General features: G+C 33.5%; 3 protein-coding genes across 5 annotated transcripts in view; 2 read left to right on the forward strand and 1 right to left on the reverse strand.

Moving 5' to 3' along the window:
* The first annotated feature begins 2,275 nt into the window (after window positions 1-2,275).
* LOC21405580 (protein PIN-LIKES 6) lies at window positions 2,276-7,971 on the forward strand. Of its 3 annotated transcripts, none has more exons than XM_010114746.2 (11): window positions 2,276-2,371; window positions 3,109-3,385; window positions 3,758-3,837; window positions 4,004-4,128; window positions 4,922-5,037; window positions 5,216-5,407; window positions 5,828-5,902; window positions 6,014-6,114; window positions 6,641-6,693; window positions 6,920-7,108; window positions 7,491-7,971. In XM_010114746.2, the coding sequence occupies exons 2-11, from the start codon at window positions 3,200-3,202 to the stop codon at window positions 7,610-7,612; spliced, it is 1,239 nt and encodes a 412-aa protein (XP_010113048.1). In that variant the 5' UTR covers window positions 2,276-2,371; window positions 3,109-3,199; the 3' UTR covers window positions 7,613-7,971. The 3 variants fall into 3 exon arrangements, with proteins under 3 accessions (XP_010113048.1, XP_024032300.1, XP_024032301.1); XM_024176532.1 differs by lacking the exon at window positions 2,276-2,371 and adding an exon at window positions 2,382-2,616; XM_024176533.1 differs by lacking the exon at window positions 2,276-2,371 and adding an exon at window positions 2,541-2,575.
* Window positions 7,972-9,019: 1,048 nt separating this feature from the next.
* Window positions 9,020-13,484, reverse strand: LOC21405581. Its single transcript, XM_010114747.2, has 2 exons — window positions 13,172-13,484; window positions 9,020-11,223 (listed from the first exon to the last, which is right to left on the reverse strand). Exon 2 carries the CDS (start codon window positions 11,215-11,217, stop codon window positions 9,568-9,570), a length of 1,650 nt encoding a protein of 549 aa, XP_010113049.1. The 5' UTR covers window positions 11,218-11,223; window positions 13,172-13,484; the 3' UTR covers window positions 9,020-9,567.
* Window positions 13,485-20,555: 7,071 nt separating this feature from the next.
* Window positions 20,556-22,328, forward strand: part of LOC21405583 (bromodomain-containing protein 4) — a 4,772-nt gene continuing 2,999 nt past the window's right edge. The window contains exons 1-6 of the mRNA XM_024176530.1: window positions 20,556-20,793; window positions 21,324-21,366; window positions 21,461-21,508; window positions 21,712-21,790; window positions 21,978-22,023; window positions 22,124-22,222. Coding sequence (XP_024032298.1) covers window positions 20,674-20,793; window positions 21,324-21,366; window positions 21,461-21,508; window positions 21,712-21,790; window positions 21,978-22,023; window positions 22,124-22,222 — 435 coding nt within the window. The 5' untranslated portion in view covers window positions 20,556-20,673. The remainder of the gene's footprint in view (window positions 20,794-21,323; window positions 21,367-21,460; window positions 21,509-21,711; window positions 21,791-21,977; window positions 22,024-22,123; window positions 22,223-22,328) is intronic.

Below are 22,328 nucleotides of genomic sequence, written 5' to 3' on the forward strand. Positions count from 1 at the left end.
AAATTAGTATAAATTATAGACCAAAACTATATACCTCTAAAATTTAGAGACTATTTAAAATTATGGACCAAAACTATATACATTTAAAATGATAAAATCATTTTTTTGAATTATTTTAGTCCCTAAACTTAAATGATTTCAATTTTGATCTCTAATTTTTACATATTTCGTCAAAAATTTAACATCTAAATAATAGAATGACCAAAACTAAAATAAATAAAACCTCATATACTAACTATGAGATATTTTAAATGTCAGAGATCAAAGTAGAATTGAAGATAAACTTTAAAAATCATTTGTAAAATTAATCCTAAGTTTAAATTGAATGGAACTTGAAGGATGTCTTTTTTTTTCAACCATCAATGAGAAGTTAAGAATTATTATTTTAACAGTTAGATAAAGATTTTAACAACGTGATCTATGAGTTTTAACCTTAAAAATTTACAGTGCTAAGTCATTATATATAATTTAGTGATAATTTTATACATGACTGCATTAAAAGGTGCAGAGTTCAAATCTCCCAACCACAAATTTAAAAAACAATTATTACTCTGCAACATAAAACTACTACAATTATATATAAAAGTGTTGAAAACTTAAGTCCCGACATAAATTACCCTATACTAAAAAAAAGGAAAAGAAATTGTTATTTGTAATGCCCGTCTAAAATTATTGTTAGACTATGTGTACGACCACGGTCATCATTTTTCTCAATTGATTAGAAGTTTTAGAAAATTATGTGAGTTTATTTCATACCATAATAAAGTGTGATGCATAATTTTTTTGATGGAGGTTTTGGTTTAAAATGTTTGATTATATTAATCATCAGTGTTATATGGCATTACTCATGAAACAAAAAAAAAAAAAGAAAATAAGTTAAGGAAGTTCGGAAAAGAAAAAAGAAAAGGAAAAATACATGCATATATCTTTAAAGAAAAAAAAACAGTAATTAATCTAACAATACATAAAAGAACCAAAGTTCTTTTCTATAGAACTCTCACGATACAACCCCTTCACTTACTTTATTTCTTTTTTAACTTTTTATCTTTATTTTTTTCAATTTTTTTACATTTTAATTTTGTTTTTATTTTTCAAAAATATATTATTCTTTACTCTACTTTTATAAGAGTAATTTTTCGCATGTGTTCTTAATTTATTTTTGGTTGGTTAAAATAATTTTTTTAAATGTATTCCTATTTAATTTTTTTATCAATTATTATCTTTACACATATTATCTTTTAAAATAAATTTTTAAATAGTTGTATAAATAAATCTCTATTTATTCAATAAATAATAAACTCTTTTAAATGTAAAAGGGAGAAAAATCTAAAAAGTATCCCTTCAATTTTTGCCTAAATACAACTTTTACCCATGAGTTTCTTAAAATTCAAAAACCATTCTCGGTGTTTTTGAAAATAGACAAAAAGTATCAATTCTTTTAACTTTTATGGTTTAATTTTTTGAAAATAGCCAAATTATTCTTGAATATCTTATATACTATTCAAATTTGATCTGTACTAGCTTCCAAACACCACTCTTAAATTTTTTTTTTTTTGAAGTGTCTCCCTTAAGAAAGTTACAGCACCAATTTAAACAATTTTTTTTCCATTTTATTAAGAAAGTGAATTCTTAAAAAAAAGATTTATATTTTTTGTCACGTAATAGTATTAAGGCAATTTTAACAAGTTGGTTTATTATGCACTAAAATTATATTTTCACCTCAAATTGATAAATAAATTCATCATGTTTTGCCAAATAGAATTTCAAAAAAAAAAATTACATCTTTTTACAAAAAAGATTTCACTTTCTTATTAAAATAAAAAAAAGAAACAAAAAAAAAACTTATTTAAATTGGTGTTGTAAAATTTCTCAGACGTTTACTTCAAAAAAAAATTAAGAGGGGTATTTAAAAATTAGTACAGCTCAACATAAATTTAAACAGTATTTCAAATATCTAAACATAATTTAGCCATTTTAAAAAAAAAAATTAAACCAAAACACATTAAATACTTTTAAATTTTAAAAATCTCAAAAATAACAGTTGTGTTTAAACAAAACTGCGGGATGCTCTTTGAATTTTCTCAAAGTGGAAAAGACATATCTTAAAAACGGTCCAGATACAAGTAGGAAATCACGAGGGAAATTTCGTTGGTACCGGCTTTCCACATTCCGGTCCGTGGCAAACCCGTTATTATAACCAAAACAGAGGGTTAATGTCTAAATAATATATGCATGCCTAGAAACAACTGAACGGTTTCAAGCGAATCTCATTCTCAGGTGCAAAAAAGAAAAAAAGTATAAAAAATTGGAGCAAAAGAAAAATATATTTGTGGAACTGGGAACAAACTGGAAGTTAACGGAAGAAGAAGAGGTAAGAAGAGAACAAGCAAATTAATTCATAAACAACAAACTCAGCTATCTTCCAGTCACCGAAGACTCAAATTAGTCTCGGATTTTATTTTCTTCTTCTTTTCTTAATTCTGTTTTTGGGTTCCAGAGTTTTCGGAATTCCGACTTCTGGGTTCGACTTTCTGTGTTTTTTTTCTTTTTCAGCTCTCTCTCTTACTGTCGAGTGGTAAAGCGACACGAATCATTACTCGTTTCTCCTTTTCCTAAGTAATAAAAATAATAATATTTCATTCTGTACGTTTTTATTTATTTATTTACTCTTTTTTTTTGTTCTTCTCTGTTCGTTCATAGATTTGTTCCTCTGTTTGTTCATTGATTTACTTCTTTTTTCTGAATTTCGGGTACAATTCTGTTCCCAGAACCCAGTTTTTTAATTGTTTATTTTATATTATTTAAATTTTTTATGCTCTTGATCTCATTTATAAGATTTCGCGTACTTTTTGCGTATTGTTTTCTTTGAATAAGCTTTAAGATTTGTTGAAATAGGTCGCAATTAGGCTCTGAGGTTTGCTTATCTTTCTCTGCAATGAACGTAGGATTTGCATCATGTTTTGATTTGACAGATTATGATTATAATGGTCTTTTTATTAATCTGCTGATTTTTGGGAAAAAAATTTTGATCTTTTTGCTGTAATTGTAATTGTTTGCTTTCAATTGAATTGTGATTTTTTTTTCTTCTTTTTTTTTCTATTGGAATAGGGAAGCATTGAAATAGTAGTGTACAGAACAGCGTCGTTTTAGAAGCCGCATTGTTTTGGTGGGTTTGAATTTGTGAGGAATTTGGGGGAAGATGACTGTGGAAAGGATTCTATCTGCGATGGCGTCCACTCAAGTGGGCGGGGAATCGTTGGCCGATTCAATCAAGATTGCGGTTTCACCAATTGCTAAAGTCCTCACAGTATGCTTCTTGGGATTTCTTATGGCATCCAAGTATGTCAACATTTTGCCTGCCAATGGGAGGAAGCTGTTAAATGGGGTAAGTATCCCTTTTCTTATATGATGCTTCTAGTTCTTGAACAGAGTTGGAATTTAGAGAATATAGACGGGCATTATGTTAGTTTGACAGAAACTTTAAGCAGTCTTAATGAATTATGAAGCCTGTAGTTTTATAAACAGAATGCAGCAGCCATAAGGTAAGGAGAATTTATACCAGATTCTGAATTGTCAGATTTCATTGTAGTTCTGACATGATCTAACAGTTTAAAACTATGACCCGCTGGTAGGGTATTTTTTTGACACTACCATAAAATTCTCCGAGCCATAAGACAGTGCCACGAATTTTTCGCGGTTGTGAAGTGGTTGGATTTTGATTCTTTGAATAGTAATTGATTTTCGAACCGTCTTGCAGTTGGTGTTTTCACTTCTGCTTCCCTGTTTGATATTTTCTCAACTTGGACAAGCCATCACTCTTGAGAAAATGAAGGAGTGGTAAGAACTAACTTCTTATTTTTATTGCTGTAGTCTATAAAATAGAATATGTGAATGTTTCTAACTCGGGCTCACAAAGTGAGTTTGGGGGATTCTTGGATATCACAAAAATAAATAAATAAATAAATAATAGTGATGCATACTTATTAGCATTTACTTTCTGCAGGTGGTTTATACCCGCGAATGTTGTTCTGGGTTCCATATCAGGTTCAATAATAGGTTTCATTGTAGCCAGCCTTGTTCGGCCACCATACCCCTTCTTTAAGTTTACAATTGTGCAAATTGGAATTGGTAAGATGCTTACCATCATGGTACAAGTTTCACTTTTTGTTTTAAAGTTTTCATCTCTTCAGTTAGATTGTACAAAGCTGAATGATCCACCATTGCTTGAAGTTCTATCAGTAAATTTTAGGGCCGGCAATATAAGTCACGACATGACAGTACGACTCGAAAACGACACGAATTTCGCGGGTTAGGGTTGAGAAAAAAGATGTTTGGGTCAGAATCAAGTCGACCTGAAATTGACACGAAAAATACGAGTCAATTTCGAGTTGGACCCGCCTAACCCGAACATGACACGAAACTCGTAAAAAACTAAAAAATGCATATATTTTTCATTACATATTTTTGATTTTATTATGAACTTGTGATATCATAATAGTTATACTCAAAATTTTCTATTATTATTTGCTTAATTTCAATGGATGTTATTATATTTTAGTGTGTTATGAATTTTAAGTTATTTCTAATAATTAAAAAACTAAATAAAAGTATATAATTTTCATGTCAATTTTAGGTTCACGGGTTAATTTCGTGTCACGGGTTATTTTCGTGTTGTGTCGTGTCAACCTGTTAAGTGGTTGTGTCGTGTTCGTGTTACGGTTTTTAAAAAATTTCATGTCACGGGCCGTGTTCGGTTTGACTGCAAATTTAAAAAGAAACGATCTAAACACGACACGAACACGATACGTGACACGAATTGCCACCCCTAGTAAATTTCTTAAAGAACTGCACCCTAGCTACTTTGGCTTTGCGCTCCTCATGTGTACGCTCATTTCGGATTATCTTATTATATTCAATGCAGGGAACATCGGAAATGTACCGCTTGTTTTAATTGCAGCTTTATGTAGAGACAAAAACAACCCTTTTGGTGACACATGTAGCATAGACGGAACTGCATATATTTCATTTGGACAGTGGGTGAGTGAGTTTATAACATTTCGAACCGAAATAACTAGAACTCATTGACAGTTATCCCAATTGAGAATTATGTTGTGCTCCAACTATCACTGTTTTTGCAATAACCTCCTTTTAAATTTACTTCACCAGGATATAATATATTAGTCTTACATGTCACCAATCTTGCTATGCTTTTTAGGTTGGTGCAATCATCCTATATACATATGTATTTCAAATGTTGGAACCGCCTCCTGAAGGATCCTTTGACTTGGACGATGGATATCTTCCTATAAAATCCCAGTCAACTGATGGTAGTCCCCCTGAGGAAGTTCCACTGCTTACACATGAGGAGGCTGTACAGACTAATTCATATGCATCTGAAAAAAACAAGGTCAGAATTTGGTGATGATATCGAATCCTTCATTCATTTATTATTTGGCTTTGAACAGTATCAGATGCCAATTGAAGAGTCTAATTCATGTTCTCTAGAAATTACTGCCTCGCATTCTTTTGCAATGTTAATTGATCTCTTTGAATAGCGAACTTTGTATTGACAGTCACCTAGTTACATTACACTGCAACTGCAGCCTTCTATTTTTGCGGCCTTGAGATGTAACTTTGTTTAATAATCTAAATAGCTAACATTTGTGCTTTCTGTGTTTAGGACCATTGTGTCACCATGGTTTTGCTTAGTTTCTCTAAAGCACCATGAAAGATTAAGAAAATTTACTGAAAGTCGCAGTTTGGATATTATTTATTGGTTTACTTTTTTATAAAGTATGGTTTTAATTAATCATTGTGATTCTTGCAGATCATAGATTTCCTTAATTTCTTATATGATAAGTTGAAACTCAAACAAATCCTTCAACCTCCCATTATAGCTTCTGTAAGTGGGTTCGACTCTTTTTCTAATTGATTTAGCTACTGTTTCGGGTTTTTTACTTACAAGTATCTATTTCTACACTGTGTCTAATTAGTATGCTTTTGTTTATGTCAGATTCTAGCCATGATTCTTGGGGCAGTGCCATTTTTGAAGAACTTAATCTTTACAGATGGTGCTCCATTATTTTTCTTCACTGATAGCTGTATAATTCTCGGGTATGCTTTATTGGACTGTAGTATTTTTATGTTTTTTTCACTTATGTTCACTTAATATTTGAGCCCTGATTTTTTCTGTTCAAGTATCCCTGCTAGTCTAGAGGAAATGTATATAATACCTTGAAGTTCACAATTAAACATCAAATGAAAAACAAAAATCTTACCCCTCGTCCAGAGTATGTCCCAAAATACAATGGATGAACCATGAGGGAAGGAGGGTATAGTTGTTCATTTTGTTGTTCATTTATGCACTTAATAGTTTATTAAGATCTGGGCGCTTATTACATGCCTGGTTTGAGAAGTGCTTATATGATTATTACATTCTTAAGCAAGCACTTACTCAGTTGATTTTGGATTTCTTTGCAAGTGTTGATTCTAATCTTACCAAGCAAGTATTATTGGCTTCATGGGGACAATCTTATAACGTATATATGAAAAATTTTAAGTAATTGCTTAAATTGTTGGAGCATTAGTAGCATCTTTTGGAAATGTGTAATACAATCTAATAACTGTTGGTTGTTATCAGGGAGGCAATGATTCCGTGCATTCTTCTGGCATTAGGTGGCAACCTTGTAGAGGGTAAGCCGACTTCTAAACAAGCGCTTTGTTTAATATCTACGCATTTCACTATACATGCTTAGAGGTTCTCTTAGCTACTGTGACCACACCGTTTTGTTGATAAACATTGTGCTGCCGTATATGCTTTGCTTGCAGGAATTTCTTATCTGTGTTGATATTTTTTCTCCCCTATTAGTATGACAACTTTAGATGTATCCCTCATGATTTTTCCGTGTCTTGCTTGCAGGACCAGGAAGTTCAAAACTTGGTGCACGAACAACCGTTGCTATTGTCATTGCACGGTTAGTTTTTGTGCCTCCTGCAGGAATTGGCATCGTAATGTTGGCAGATAAGCTTGGCTTCCTTCCCGCTGGAGATAAGATGTTCCGATTTGTCTTACTCCTCCAACATTCAATGCCAACATCTGTCCTGTCTGGTAAGAGCCCGTACTCATCTTATATAATTGCCATTATAAAATCCTCAAAAGAATACAAGCTGCCTCATCATAACTTGGATGATAAATGCTGCTACTAGGTATCTCTTATCCCAATACAAAACCTTTTAAATTGGTGAATAAGGTGAAATTTCAGGTGGAAACAAGAAATTTATGCATTGTATTACAATCCTAGAAGATTAGTATTTGTTGGAAAACTAAATTGAACCCGCCACACGGCATCTGATTTTTTCTTCAAAAGCTTCTTCATATAGCAAGTTATTGGACAGTCCTAAATCAGGGATTTCAGTTCGTGTTTTCATTCCATAGGAACATACTTTATGTTGGATTTACTTTGCAATTGATTACTGTTTTATTATGATAGGTGCTGTGGCTAATTTAAGAGGTTGTGGAAGGGAGTCAGCTGCAGTGTTGTTCTGGGTTCACATTTTCGCCATATTCTCGATGGCCGGATGGATTACTCTCTTCCTCAACATTCTCTTATAAATTAAAAGGATCTGCCAAACCTTGACCTCCTTTTGCTACTAGGCTAATGTCAAAGTAAAATTTAACTAACTGGAGAAATTGAAAACAGAAATTCATTTTTTTCCAGTGGAAAGCCTAGTTTTCCTGATTCTTGCCGATGAAGTCGTCGACCGGAGGTGGGGGAAAGCGCGACAGGAGGGGAAAATGTGGCAGCCATGTCTACAGAGGGCCATGAGAAAATAGAGAATTTTTTTTTTTTTTTGTTCCCATTATTTCTGATTGAGTTCTCTATATCCCATTATTTATGATTGTCATTTGTCATTTATTAATTAAGTCCATGTTTAAACGTTTAAAAAAAATAAATTCATTTGAATTGTCTAGCTTATTCCATTCAATAATTAATGGCCCAACAACTAAGAAATAATGGCATTAAAGGAAAAAAAAAAAAAAAAAAAAAAAAAAAAAAAAAAAAAATATTCTTGATAACCGTGGGAGCCGATGAAATTAGTGAAAGGAATATTTGACTATATAGTTCTCTTGCACAACTCTCCCATTAAAACAATTAAAGGTCTTGATGTTTCTAATATCGGTTAAAATTTAGCAGTGCCAATGTAAATTTGCTTTTAGTTAGGCCTGCTGTTTGCGCGTTCAAATGCGATCCAAGTCCAACTAGTTGAGTTGGATGCGTTACAAGTGGTTCCAGCCAGTCACTCGAAGACAATCCTGAGTCTTCTTTCTAATGTAAATAACTATAAATGCTGGTAATGTTCCGAGGGTGGGCAATTCGGTTGCTCATTCGTTTGCTTGTTCGGCTTTCCACGCTAATGCTGAGATAGATGGCTGTTTTGCTATTCCTAGATTTGTCTCCCACTTTTGTACTGAACGATTTGCTTATTCAATAAACAAGAATCTTTTCCTCAAAATAAATAAGTAAAGATGCGCATAAAAAATTATCACTAAGTTTTTCTAATATATATATATATATATATATGATGAGAAGCCAATATATCACTAAGTAAAGCCTGCAACCACGAAATCACCCGTTATTCTTACATCTATTTTGATGAGAAGCCAATATATCACTAAGTAAAGCCTGCAACCACGAAATCACCCGTTATTCTTACATCTATTTTGATGAGAAGCCAATATATCACTAAGTAAAGCCTGCAACCACGAAATCACCCGTTATTCTTACATCTATTTTGATGAGAAGCCAAAACTCTGGTATCTTTCATAGGAAATATTGGATTTAAAGCAAGCGGAAAAAAGAGCATACAAAGTTAATAAACGATAACCTTTGACATGCTTTTGTTTTCGATTGTGCAACTACTAATGTTTGGGATAAGATAAAATTATAAATTATACCTTTTACCTGACTTACTAAAGTACCCCTTTTAAAAAACTCTACCCCTTAACTAGTTCTACTCTAAAAGGTATAAATGTATAAACTACTGTCAAGGGTAAAAATAAAAAGGGGCTCCATTCAAGGGGTATTTTTAAAAATTGCCTTGGGACAAAACACCCATATCAGAAATTCAGTGTTAAAACTAATTACAAGGAACAAGCAACTCTGTCGCTTTGTTTTTAAGGTTGCATTTTGACTGTAACACGGCTCATGTAGAACTCATACTCAACAAACTACTCATAATCCGAGTAACCATCATTTTTCCATGTTAAGTTCGAGAAATAACCGTGGGGGATTGACGGATGCATTAGTAAAAATCAAATGCCAGAGTTCGAGACTCATTTAAATCACGACATAGTTTTGAAAGCTCAGAAAATATTTTCCATTAAAAGCTTCAACTCATTTTAGCGCACTTTTAAGGTGCAAAAACAGTAGAGCAAACAACACAACAATATGTCAAGATCTGTAGCCAAGTTAAATAGCAATGAGAGTAAGTGTCTCAGGCTGAAACGACAGGCTAGAAAACCATCACCAACAATTAAAGTATTTACCATGTTACTCGAGAAACTGCTTAGAACAACGACCACCATCTCCGGCCTCTATTCTCACTCCAGTTAGATGAAGAGCCAGAGATATGGATATGTCGTTGGCGGTTCTGTTCAGGCAGGATAGTGCGCCTCGAGGGTCCCCTTCCCACATTTCCCATCCACAAGACAAGAACAATGCCCACAAGACTGACAATTGGAGCAGCAGCGAGAAAAAACCATCTTCCTCTACCGCTTTCTCTGCCGGAGCTATTAACTGCTGGCTCTTCACCTAGCAGCTCTCTCTGGTCTAGTCTACCTTCACTAAATTCACGCTCCTCTTCATCTTCTCTATCAGAGAAGGTAACGGAACTGTCCTCAGTCACATTTTGACGGATGCCACGGATCTCCACTCTACCCCTGATGTTACATTTCCCCTCTTCATAGTCTTTATCATCAGTTGGCAGCTCATATCTACAAAGGGGGCATGAATTCCGAGAGCTCAACCATGGCAAGATACAAAAAGGGTGATAAAGGTGGTCACAGGGGAGATGATTCACTTCAGTGCCAATGGTTAATGCATCCTTGCAAATTGCACACGCTAAGTCATCATGCTTCTCATGTTCCTCACTAATGACCATGCGGGGTAAACTATTCACAAAGGACACAGCTGCAGGAGGAGCTCCACATCTTGAGTTGTCATCCTCGGCAAGATGCTGAAGGAAGTCTTCCAAACCTCGTGCATCAAGATAATCTGAAGGGTCCCCAAGAGCAGGCACCCAAGTTGGTTCCTCAAAGTCACCAAAGAATGCTCTACGAGGCAAAAAATCAGGCGAATGAGGCCTTTGTCCGCCTTGACTTCGAAATAGAAAGTCTTGCACACGAGCTATGGCGTCTGTAGATTGAATCACGTCTTCCTCAGCATCACCTTCTTCCCACTCACCATCTTCCTCTTCCCCTTCTTCTGCTTCTCCTCCTTGGTCATCTAAGTTCCAATGGTTGAGCCCAGCATGCATTGGATCAATATCCGTGTCAGTTTCATAATCACTACCTTCATTTGGTTGATTAAACATCTCGGAATCCAGGAAACCATGCAAGTCTACAGAAGCATCGGAGTCTCCTCCATAAGTACTAAAAGAAACGGCATCACTCTCACCGTGGAACAACCTGCGCCGACCAAAACTGACATTTGATTCACTTTCACCATATAGAGAATCCACATTATCAAAACCATCACTCTCGGTGTCCGAGGGCACCCTTCGCCATCTTCTAGACCCTCTTGGGGTAGTACGAGTACTTGTGCGCCGGAATAACCTACTAGCAGGATCAGCTTCTGTTGATGGATCCTCAGGTCCAGAGACATTCGATTGATTTTGCCTCACCAGATTAATCATATGTGAGAATTGTTGTGAAAAAGTATTCTCTGTGGACTCACTACTGCTGTACCTGGTTCTAGGCGGCCTCCGACGAGACTCGCGTAATGGGGTATCAAGATCTTCAAGGAACAAAAGTTTGCAGTCGCCACAGATGCTAATATTTTCAAGATCACCAGTTGTCTCATTATCAGGTGAAAGGATCTTTTGGCATAAAGAGCAAACTGCATGGATGGATTGGTCAACTTCCAAACTACCACCAACACTACTTTGGGCGGTGTACCGAGGCAACTCCCGAGACATTCTTCGCAAGTTCAAATCCATGAAAACCTGAGAAGAAAAGGGGTAAGAAATGATGAAAGTGCGACCAATAAAGATGAGAATGAAAAGACATGAAGAGAGAAAACAAGATAGGTTGAAGAGCCAGAAAACTCCATGCAACATTTAGTTCACGTGAAAACTATTACAAGATTAGCCAGAAGAGGAAACAACTAAATAAACTAAGAGATGAAGTGCATTGAACAGTTGAAAATTACATGACAGTGCATTTAGTGTTAATGGTTAGTTCTTTTCTTTTCCTTTTGTTTTGGATAACCCCACAATTAAGCAAATATCAATGTCACTAATCAAATACCGCACCACAAACAATTCTGCACAACTTATTGGAACTTTCCAAAATATGCTTAGCTTTCTATATTGTGTATTCACATTACAAGTCAAGAAGGATTTAAACACATGAAAGGTCTTCTTCTTTGCAACACAACTGAAGGTATTAAACTTAAGAGCCCTAACAGCCAAGCAAAAACCTGAGCTTTAGTCGGGGAACATGAGCCTCCAATATGATTTTTGACTGGACAGGGACAAGATGAAACATTGAGCAACGAAAGTAAATAAGGTTTACAAGTACTGAAAAAAAAAAAACAAAGCAAAACAAAACAAAACACATCAACTAAAGGAATCAGATTGAAATCCTCTGTGTTAATGGTTATTTTCATTTCAGAGACTTCTCATTTATCAAAGAAACTGGCAAATTTATACCAATAAACAACTGCCTTTATGTTCAACTTCAAGAAATTGAAATGGAAATAACCTTTATCAGATTATCTCTTCCAGTAAAACTGTATCAAAAACATCAGTTATATTATTTCCCTTATACTTATTTGTAAGGAACCAATTTAAGCATGTTGTTGGGTTCGCAATAAGGATGTAGAGGACTTCAACAGAGATGGAGGTATGGAACTTCAATTGTCAGCATCTTTTTTTGTAAACAATAAAAACAATGACACCCCCAAGAGAACAATTAGCAGAGAGATGAATGCATAAGAGAAACAAACAATGTCCACAAAACAAAAGGTCATCATTCAACCCTCAATAGTTTACTTGTTATCCCAACCGCATCTAATGAACGTACTACGTAAAGGAGCTGAGGTTATGATATGCAGTTATGCACAGATGATATAGATGGAGCTTTATTAAATGATGCTTTAAAACCTGATCGGCATTGCTTTCTGGAAGCTGCTTTTGGCTAGAGTGTTCGGATGACTTTCCAATAAGAGCATACAAAAAGCTTTTTCAAGAAGACTTTGAAACTTATAACGGAGTTTCAAGAAAGCCTACCTTCATTATAACATTATTATTGTTATCACAAAATACGAATATCATTCTTGTCTTATTAAGCTCTTTCAAAAATATAGCTCCAACACTAACCAAAAGGCTACAGCTCTTACTTCTCTTCTTCTGCCATTTAAAAGCATAAGCGAATGCAAAGGCATCCAAATAGCGGGAATAATCAATCAAAAACAGAAGACAATATCATGAATTAAGTACATTACTTCATACGATCACTGCGAAATCTCAACTAGTAAATCTCCTTTAGAAAAAAATATTAAAGATACTATTTGCGCTCCATTAGTAGCGGCACATTCCAATCTTGTGTTAAATTACCAAACAACACCCGATATGTTAATCATTCTTAATCATATTCAACAACCCCTCCCCCCCCGGCGCACAATTTTTTCCCAACAAATGAGAAAAACTAATATCTAACACCAAAGAAATCTTCATTGTTAACACAACGTTATCAACACATCTAATGCCATTTCATTCCCATTTGCTCAATATTTCTTTTCATTTCCATAAACAAAACAAAAACTAACTATTCCAAAAACTAAAACTAAAACTAATTATTGGGAAAAAAAACCCAGAAAGGAAACACAGCAAGCAAAGCTTAGAAAGAAGAAAAAAGGAAAAACAAAATGATGGGCTACGAGTATTTTACCAGATAAGAGCTGGAAAAGGCGAATCCGATGCGATCATTTGGTAGTAGGAGCTTCTAAGAGGCGAAAGATTGTATTTGTAGGCATCATTATTGAATTTTTTTTTAATTTCAAAAAGTCTTCTTTGGTCTTCGTTATCGTCTGCACACTAACCACGACTCGGAAAAAACTCGGAAGTTGGAACTCGGAGACTCAATTCCAACATCAGAAACGCGAAGAAAAGATCTGGGATTTTGATTTTTGATTGTAATTTGTTTCTTTCTTTCTTTCCAGTTATTACCCTCTCTCTCTCACTCTCTTTCTCTCTCTCTACAAAATAAAATTTTTGAGAAAAAAATGCGGAGTTACCAAACCCAAAACTATCTTCAAGCTCCGAAACGGAATCAATCCCGACTTGACTCCACGCTCCTTATAGCGCGTGCTTAATTAAAGTTCTCACTCTTTTTTTTTTTTTTTTTTTTTCTTTTCCCTTTCTCGAGGGTTTATCTCCTGGTGGTAGGGTGAAATCACATGGTAGTTTAGAAAATATGTTTGGTTGATAAATTTAAAATTATTATTTAAAATTATTTTTAATTTATATGTATTTTTTTAAAAAAATATATTATAATGAATCATAAATTGTAATTTTAATTATTATATGAATTCTTAAACCAAACACATTCTTATTTTTTCAAATGTTTACCAAAAAATCTCTATTTTTAAGAGAGTTTTTTTTCCTATTTTATTACTAAAGTTTTTGTTTCATTTGAGAGATTTTTACATAGCATTTGGCAAAATAACCACCTAACTGTTACATTTATATAAAAAGTTGTTATCTGTATATATTTTTATTTTGATGTGATTTTTATCCTATCTAATAGTCAATATTGTATATTACCAATAGGATGCCTTTGCAATAGAATGATCATTTTGTATTCTTCATTATTAAGTTTTATTAGATTCCATCCCTTCAGCTCCTTATTTTTTACTGTTTGGGAAATTATAAAATCACCCCACAAGATAGTATGCATAAATAAATGTCCCTCGACTTCTATTGTTTTGTAACTTGAATCCCTAAATTAAAGATCATGATATCTTAGTCCTTGAATTCTAGAAGGAGTGGTGGGAATCCACTAGATAGTTGACCTTGTCATTCCAACGACTTAGGCATATGTAAAACTTTAAATTAAAAGTTTAATTGCCATAGACATGAGCCATCAAAATCGGGATATGTAAAAAACATTTGTCATTTTAAACTTGCAGAGAAACTTCACGAGTGTTATCAATGACATTAACTTTTAGAACTCGATGAGTCGAATGATGAATTGCTTATAACACATTTACATCGATCTTAACAATACAATCGTGGTAGTAATAACTCTGAGTGAACAACATCCTTCACGAACAACTAGAGATTCGGCCACATGAGGCAAGAATTTACATTTTAATATATTTCCAACAACACCTAGAACGATCCCATATACATCTCTAATCACCACTCTAACACCAATGAAATTGCTACAGTCTTTAACTTTGCATCAATGTTTACTTTAAGTTTACTATGGCTTAGTTTGGTAGTGCTGTAGATTTTAGAAAAATTACTTTTAGCTGTGTTGAAAGAAAAAATAGCTGAGTGTTTGGTAAACTGTAATTATAATAGATGTGCTGGTTCTAAAATCAGTGTAATAGCGTTTGGTAAATTTTGATGTTGAATTGATGTGGGTATTTAAAATGCCCGTTCACTTCACTGATTCGAGTTTAGAATTCGAGTTGAGATGTGACTTTATGTGAGAGCTTTTTACTGTAGCAAAAAAGTTAGATGTGATTGTTTGTGAGAGCTTTTTACTGTAGAAAAACTCAAATTCTAAACTCGAATTAGCGAAGTGAACGGGGCCTAAAATAGACATTGTATGAAACTTAAATATATATAATTGTTTTGGTATTTAGAAATATTTATTTAACTTAAAAAAAAAAAACATAATGTGATTTTGAATTTTTTAATAATAAATTTATGATAATTAATTCTTTTTTTTTTTTCATTTCTTCATTCACAATATAATTACAACTAAAAAGAGCATTAGTGAGTAATTAATTTATTGAACAAAAAAGTACATTCCATGTTCAAAAACTGACAGTCATTAAAAGAAAAATAGACATTGTATGAAACTTAAATATATATAATTGTTTTGGTATTTAGAAATATTTATTTAACTTAAAAAAAAAAACATAATGTGATTTTGAATTTTTTAATAATAAATTTATGATAATTAATTCTTTTTTTTTTTTCATTTCTTCATTCACAATATAATTACAACTAAAAAGAGCATTAGTGAGTAATTAATTTATTGAACAAAAAAGTACATTCCATGTTCAAAAACTGACAGTCATTAAAAGAATTAAGTCGTGTTCATTAAACTTGTCGCAATTTGATCTCGTATTTCAATCATTTCTTGTGATAGTGAAGTTTCATCTTCTTCTACATTGTCCTCCAATTGATGCTCTTCAAAAGTGAAAACACAATACCTTCCTCAAAAATCTTGAAAACCAAACTGGTGTTCATATCACAGAAAGAGAGCATCTTCTCCCATGAATCCTATCCAACATTTCAACATATTTTTGCAACTTCCCTTCTTTACACAAAGAGCTAATCAATGTTCTAATTGTCGATTGACTTGGGTAAATTCTCCTCCAAATCATATGCTCATAAATCCTCCAAACCATATTGTTCCCATTAGATTTCTCAACAACGTGTATAAAAGTGTTGAAACTCACCAGATTTAATGAAAACCCATGTTCTTCCAAATAGCAACAAACATCAAAACCAGAGTCAAACATTCTCAACCTAGAATAAGACTGCACAAGCAGATCAAACACAAATGGGTTTGAATCAGTAATCTTGTAACAACTTAGTAGTGAATCAACCACCAAGAACTTGGAAGAATCCCCTGCATTTTTCTTCAAAACCGTTTCGATCAAAGCTCTAGCGTTCAAGTTCAGCCGAGCTCGGACCAAGATGTGAATGGCTAAGCAGTAAGACCGAAGGCAATGTTGGAAATTTACTCTGTGCTGCCCAGTGGAAGAAGCCTAGAGCCCATTTTGCATCAATAGGTTGCTCTAATTCCAAGAGTATTTTCTCGACGAGTTGTTCATTGAACTCGATGTTATGGAATTCCCTAGAGAGGGTGTCCCAAGTCCATCCGCTTCTGAACGCATTGCATATGGCTTTGACAACATTATTTGGAGCTGTTGGTTTTGTTACTGTATGAATCAAGTGAGATGGCTCTGAACGAAGATTGAAACAACATAGTTGCCAAGGAGATTTCAAGGATTTGAAGATTAGAGATGGGACTATTTGACGCGGTAAGCTCATGTCCTGTGAAACATAGGAAACAGTTGTATTAAAAATCATCTTCTACAAAAAAAAAAAAAAAAAAAAAAAAAAAAAAAAAAATTAAAACCATTAGCATCAATGAAAAATGCATATAACGAGAGACCATTACCATATTTTTAATCTTATACCGTACATCACGAGTATGTACAATCTCTTTTTTTTTATAAGAAACATGAAACTTCATTGATCAAGTAAAAAATACAGAAGTTTCAGGATGGATGAGAAATCCGTTGATAAGGAAACAAAGAGAAGAAAACAAAAAACAACAAATGAAAAACTAAACCCAGAATGCAAAACAAGGACAAAAAAACCAGAAAACTAGAAAATAGATTTTGTGCCCCATCTTATTCAAGATGTCATCCTAACTTAACAAGATAAGCAAAAGCAGAAAATTTTTAAAGTAAGAATTTGTTGAAGACCACAAAGGTGCTAGGTATTTTACTTTCTCGAATCAATCTTCAAAAGGCACCTCTTTCTCCTCGAAAACTCTATAATTTCTCTCAAGCCAGAGGACCCCAAATAATAGCTAAAGTCAGAGCCCACCAGATTGTCTTAGCCTTTTTGTCCCTACAACCCTATTCAAACTATAAGAGCACTACGTCATGTTGCAAGAGCAATAAAGCATATGTATTTCACAAACTAATTAGAGAAATATAACTTTACCCTTTTGTCTTAACCTATTTTTGCAAATTCAGTTGGATCCGAAGGAAATCAGAATTTGCCTAAAACAGCAAAAAGTCCAGAGGCTAACTAAAACCTTCATTATTTTGCTTCTCCACGATGTTTACCATCATTTTCCCACGGATTCTTGGGAACCAAACACAAAAACAACAACAAAAGAATTTTAATTCCAACTGAAAAACAAAAATGAAAGAGAGAAGAGAAAGAAAGTTACCTGGAAAGGTTGAGGAAGGGAAAAGCGCTTGAAAAGAGGGAGAAGTTCTTGAGAGAGAGAGCGGCGAATGGAGCACCGAGCACGGAGCCAGAGAAGAGAAAGTGAGCGGCGGAGAGAGAGCACAGAGAAGAGAGAGAATGGAGAGAAGAGAGAGATGAGTTGATAAATGTGATTGGCAAGATGGTCATTTTTTAATTTCATTGGGGGTAAAATTGGGCATAAGAAACTTTCATTAATATGGCTTATCAGATTCCAGCATAAGTTGGAAGCAGAATCAGCCTTAGGCTGATTCTGCTTTTAGCTTCAGATTGTTAACAAATTGTTCAAAAATCTATTTTTGTGCTTTTTACCAAACGGTTTTATCAGCTTTAGCTTCAGCTATAAGCGCCTTTTCCCTCCTAGAATCAATACCAAACTGAGCCCATGCCTTGAAGGGTGCCAAGGAACTTTTAGATAGTCCTTGCATATTATTCTTTTAATATTCTCTCTTCGGTAAAATTGGGAAAAAAATGAATGAACGAGGGAATAGCCAATTCTGGGGTGTAAATAAAAGAAATGATGGTGCTATCAGATTCGACGAATTTGATAAATTCATAATTTACCACAATTCTAAAATTTGAAAATATCTTGCCAAGTAAGTATGATATTTACCAATTTATTTACTTAGTATGTTTACCTAATATTTGCCGATTTATTCATTTAGAAATTACATTATTTACTATTGTTATCTAATATTTACAATTTTTTTTACCTGGTGTATATATTACTTAGCAAATATTTACCAATTATATTAGCATTATTAATCATTTCTCAATAAATACATTATTTATTCCAAGATAAAAAAAAAATTCAAATTAAAAACTCTAATCACTAATTTTCTCAAAACCCCCAAATTAAGAAAAGCCTAAAGTCCCAAATTAGAATAACCCTAACCCTAACTCTTTCGAGCTGCCGCCACGACCAACATAACAAAAAAGGCACAACGTTTTGCACTCGTGGTGAGATCGCTCACGACAACATCTAACTACGAGGTTATTGGATGGAAGTCTTAACTTCCTTTAGAAAGGGCAGACGAGATAGGGGGGAGAAAGAGATATAACGACAGGGAAAAAAAAAAAAAAAAGTAAACCCTAGATCTATGAGAAAGAAAGAGGACAGAGCAATAAAGAAAAATCATTAAGGACCGTGCTTTCAAAATCAGTCTTTTACGATTAAATAGCCATTTACTACAAATTATTGCAAATAGGCTCTTTACTACATTAAAATTTTTAAAGCGGTTCATTTCCTACCAAATCTCAAATGGGAAGTCTAAAAAGAATGCACCTTCATAAGAGAGAAATAATATCAATTTCGTTTTCATTTTTCACGTTTTCCGAAATAAAAGGCAGAGATTAAAAAGGAAAACCTGTTTAGAGAAAAAAAAAATGAAAAAATAAATTTAAGTCATTTTTCATTTTCAGTTTTGGGTGGATGTATTTTTTTGACAAGTAGGTGTGGGTTTAAATGAATTAATGAAGTGCTCTTAAATTAAAAATAAAAATTGTATAACTAAATAGACTTTCAGTTTTTTTTATACTAAAAACAATCTCTTAATAAAACTACAAAACGTATTTTTAGAAACGATTCTTGTCTAGATTAAAAACATTTTCATTTTCAGTTTCATATAAAAAAACAGAATCATTTTAGAACTAATTCTAAACACACCTAAAGATTTACCTTTTTTAAAACATGTTAAGATTTTTATCCTCACTTTTTCTCATCTTACATCTGACAATTATATAATCTGATAAATGTAACTTTTTTATTCCCGTGTAATATTATTTATATGTGTGTAACAATCAATTTATTATTTAGGTGTAATACTCAATATTATATATATTGAATTGTATTTTTGAAATGTTATAGTCGAGTGTTACACGCTAATATGAAAACTGGACTGATTTGACTGCCGGACTCAAAGACATTTCTTATGAGCTTGACCAATATAATTCTACTAGAACACCACGGAACATAAAAGAGGGTAGATTCCCAAATTTTCTCTTCCCAAAGTGTATTCCAAAACTTGTCATTGATTCATTGGGCCTAAATTGGTCCAGCAATTTCTGAGCAGGGCCAGGCCAGCCAAGAAAATAAAAGTAAGAGTGGAAAAGGAAAGAGCAGGACAGATAATTGGTTGCTACTTGGAAAGTGCAAAGACGCTTTTTCCTTCCATTTTCCGTTGTTCCTCACTCTTTTCACTATTCACTTTTTTTTGGAGTCTCTGAAACAGTAAACAGATAAAAACATTATTGTCAAAACTTGTAACCTCCTTTCTTAATACAAAATCCTTTTTCTTAATATGGTCCCTCCAATTCCATAATTCATTGCATTCCAAGCTCTCCCAAATCCCACCCATTAAAATATCATTATTATTGTTATCCTTTTTTTCTTTCTTTTCCCATCTCTTGTTTATATTATACTTAATAAGCATTATTAGCTAGCTAAAATCATGTCATATAAACATTAGCAACCAAATCAGAGCAACAAATTATAGGATTTAATTCCCTTTTCTTCTTTTAGGATTTTTAATCTCATTGTGGACGTTTAGCTCATAAATTTAGAATCATTATTAATTTATGTGTATTTTTTTATAAAAAAATATTATAATAAACCACGAGCTATGATTTAAATTATAGCACGAATAGACACCATGTAATAATAATAATTGTCTTTGGGTTCTCTGCATTTCTTGCAATATTCAGTCCTTAAAATAAATAAAAAAATCACTTTTTCCTTTTCAAAATAGAAGCTTAAAAAATCACTTCACTTCCTCAAACCAAACCCCACATTTCATCCGCACCAAATATTTTTCAAGCTTTCTGCGTTCTGACCTGCTTTTTTTTTTTTTTTTTCCTTCTTCTTTTTGAAAAGCTAAGAGAGAAACTAGCACATTGTTTCTTCCAATCTGCATCAATGGCCAGGTGGGTTTTTTGGTGTTGAAGAGAATGTGGGCACTAAAGTAAATTGGGCTTTCTTTCTTTCTTCTCCTCAATAAAATGGAATGTGGGTTTTTGTGATTGTTTGTTTTTATGCATTTTACACACTTTGAATAAACAAAAAAAAAAAAATTAGAAAAGTCAAAGAAGAAGAAGAAGAAGAAGGAAGAAGAGTAATCCGTGGTGCCTTTGGATGCATGGAAGGCCCACCCGCCTAGGCGCGTGCCTCTCACGTGGTTTAGCACTACTATTTTCTCACTGAAAATGGAGTGTGAATTTGGTAATCAAAATGCTGAGGGACCAGCCTCTCGCACAAGGTCCAGAAAAAAGAGAAAAATCAGGCCTCTTCAAGAAGTAGCCTCTGCTTCACCTCCACTTAAGAAGGTCCAATTTTTTTTCTTTTTTTTTTTTTTTATGTTTGAAATTATCATGGTATATATATGTATGTGTGTGTGTGTGTGTGTGCATTAATGGGTTTTGTTTTATGTGCGCAAATGTAACTTGGTTTTTTTATCTTTGTTTAGTTTAGTGCGTTATACTGTTATGTAGTCATGTTGTTTACTTCTGCATGACTTTCTATGGGCTGATTTTTAAGTGCCTTTTTTCTCCCTTTTAAAAGGTTTTATTGGTAATGTTTACTACATTAATCGTTTTTAGGTCAATTCTATGTAGGGTATGAAAAATACTTGATGAAAATTTGACGGTTAAAAATTGCGTAGGGTACGAAAAATTTGGTTATTTTGAATTGTTAGTTTTCCATTTGTTTCACAAGTCACACATGGCTTGCAAGGTAAAGCAATTTTGTATGGTTTCTTTGCTCCTTGTTAAGAATTTTTATGGATCATATTTAGTATGCAATCCCAACATTCTGTTATATGAGTTTAGTTTCATGACCACTTTAAAATGGAATGCAGGGTAGTGGAAGATCCAGACATGAAGATCATCAAGCTAATAGTGGTTAGACTTAGCATTTTCGCCTGGGGTTTGTCTGTTTCAAGCCTTTCGCGATTTTTCCGCGTGTGGTCATAAGTTGTTATTTGTTTATTGTCAGATCAACGGATTGTGCAGGAAAAAGACAGCACAAAGCATGAAAAACAAGGTACCCTCTTTGGTTGGCCTTGTTTTTTCTTTACTGAAATTACACTGTTTGTTCTACAGGAGGTGAAAGTCAGATTGTTGTTTAATTATTTCAGCGTCACTTTTTACCTATCTAAGAACAAGAATCTAATCTTGGTCTGTTAATTCATAGTTCATAGTATTTTATTTGAAATGTTTGTTTAACATAGTTGTTGCTTGTGGTAGACTTATGGTCCGCCCCGCAATCCAAGCCATGGCTTCCGGAAAAACGCATACTTGAGCTCATCCTTGATATATTACAGAGGTGGGCATTTTTTGCTTATAATTTTTATTTAGCATCTTCAGGGTCATGACTGAAGCTCTTACGTCGTTTGAACTTGGAATTATGCGTAAAAAACACTCTTCGATTCATAAGGCAAAGGAGCTTTTAGTTCTATTCCCAATTAGAAAACATCTTGCTTATTTTGTTGTATAAATCTTTTAAATTTCAGGAGAGATAGCCATGAAATATTTGCGGAACCGGTAGATCCAGAGGAGGTGTGTACTTTTGCCGCTGGTTTCTTGGTATTATATCTGGACGCTTTATGAGCCTTATCTCATTAATTACTCATTCGTGGAGTTTCTTCTCTTTTATAAGGTTGAAGACTACTATGAAATCATTAGAGAGCCAATGGATTTTGGGACCATGAGGGCTAAACTTCATGAAGGAATGTATCAAAGTTTTGAACAATTTGAGGTTCGCTTCTCATTCGAACATTTTGTTCTCCAAGTATAATTGTTCATGCAAAATCCAGTTATCTTATTTAAAATATTCTGGAAAAGTTATCTTTTTTCTCTTTCCC

The sequence above is a fragment of the Morus notabilis genome, unplaced genomic scaffold (genome assembly GCF_000414095.1).
Source record: "Morus notabilis unplaced genomic scaffold, ASM41409v2 Scaffold552, whole genome shotgun sequence".
Lineage (NCBI taxonomy): Eukaryota > Viridiplantae > Streptophyta > Magnoliopsida > Rosales > Moraceae > Morus > Morus notabilis.

Excerpts from the sequence above, each read along its gene's own strand:
- LOC21405580 (XM_010114746.2), top strand. The coding sequence starts at position 3,200 with ATGACTGTGGAAAGGATTCTATCTGCGATGGCGTCCACTCAAGTGGGC. Across the intron at positions 3,386-3,757 it reads GGAGGAAGCTGTTAAATGGG|TTGGTGTTTTCACTTCTGCT; the intron begins GTAAGTATCCCT and ends ACCGTCTTGCAG. Across the intron at positions 5,408-5,827 it reads ATGCATCTGAAAAAAACAAG|ATCATAGATTTCCTTAATTT; the intron begins GTCAGAATTTGG and ends TGATTCTTGCAG.
- LOC21405581 (XM_010114747.2), bottom strand. The coding sequence starts at position 11,217 with ATGGATTTGAACTTGCGAAGAATGTCTCGGGAGTTGCCTCGGTACACC.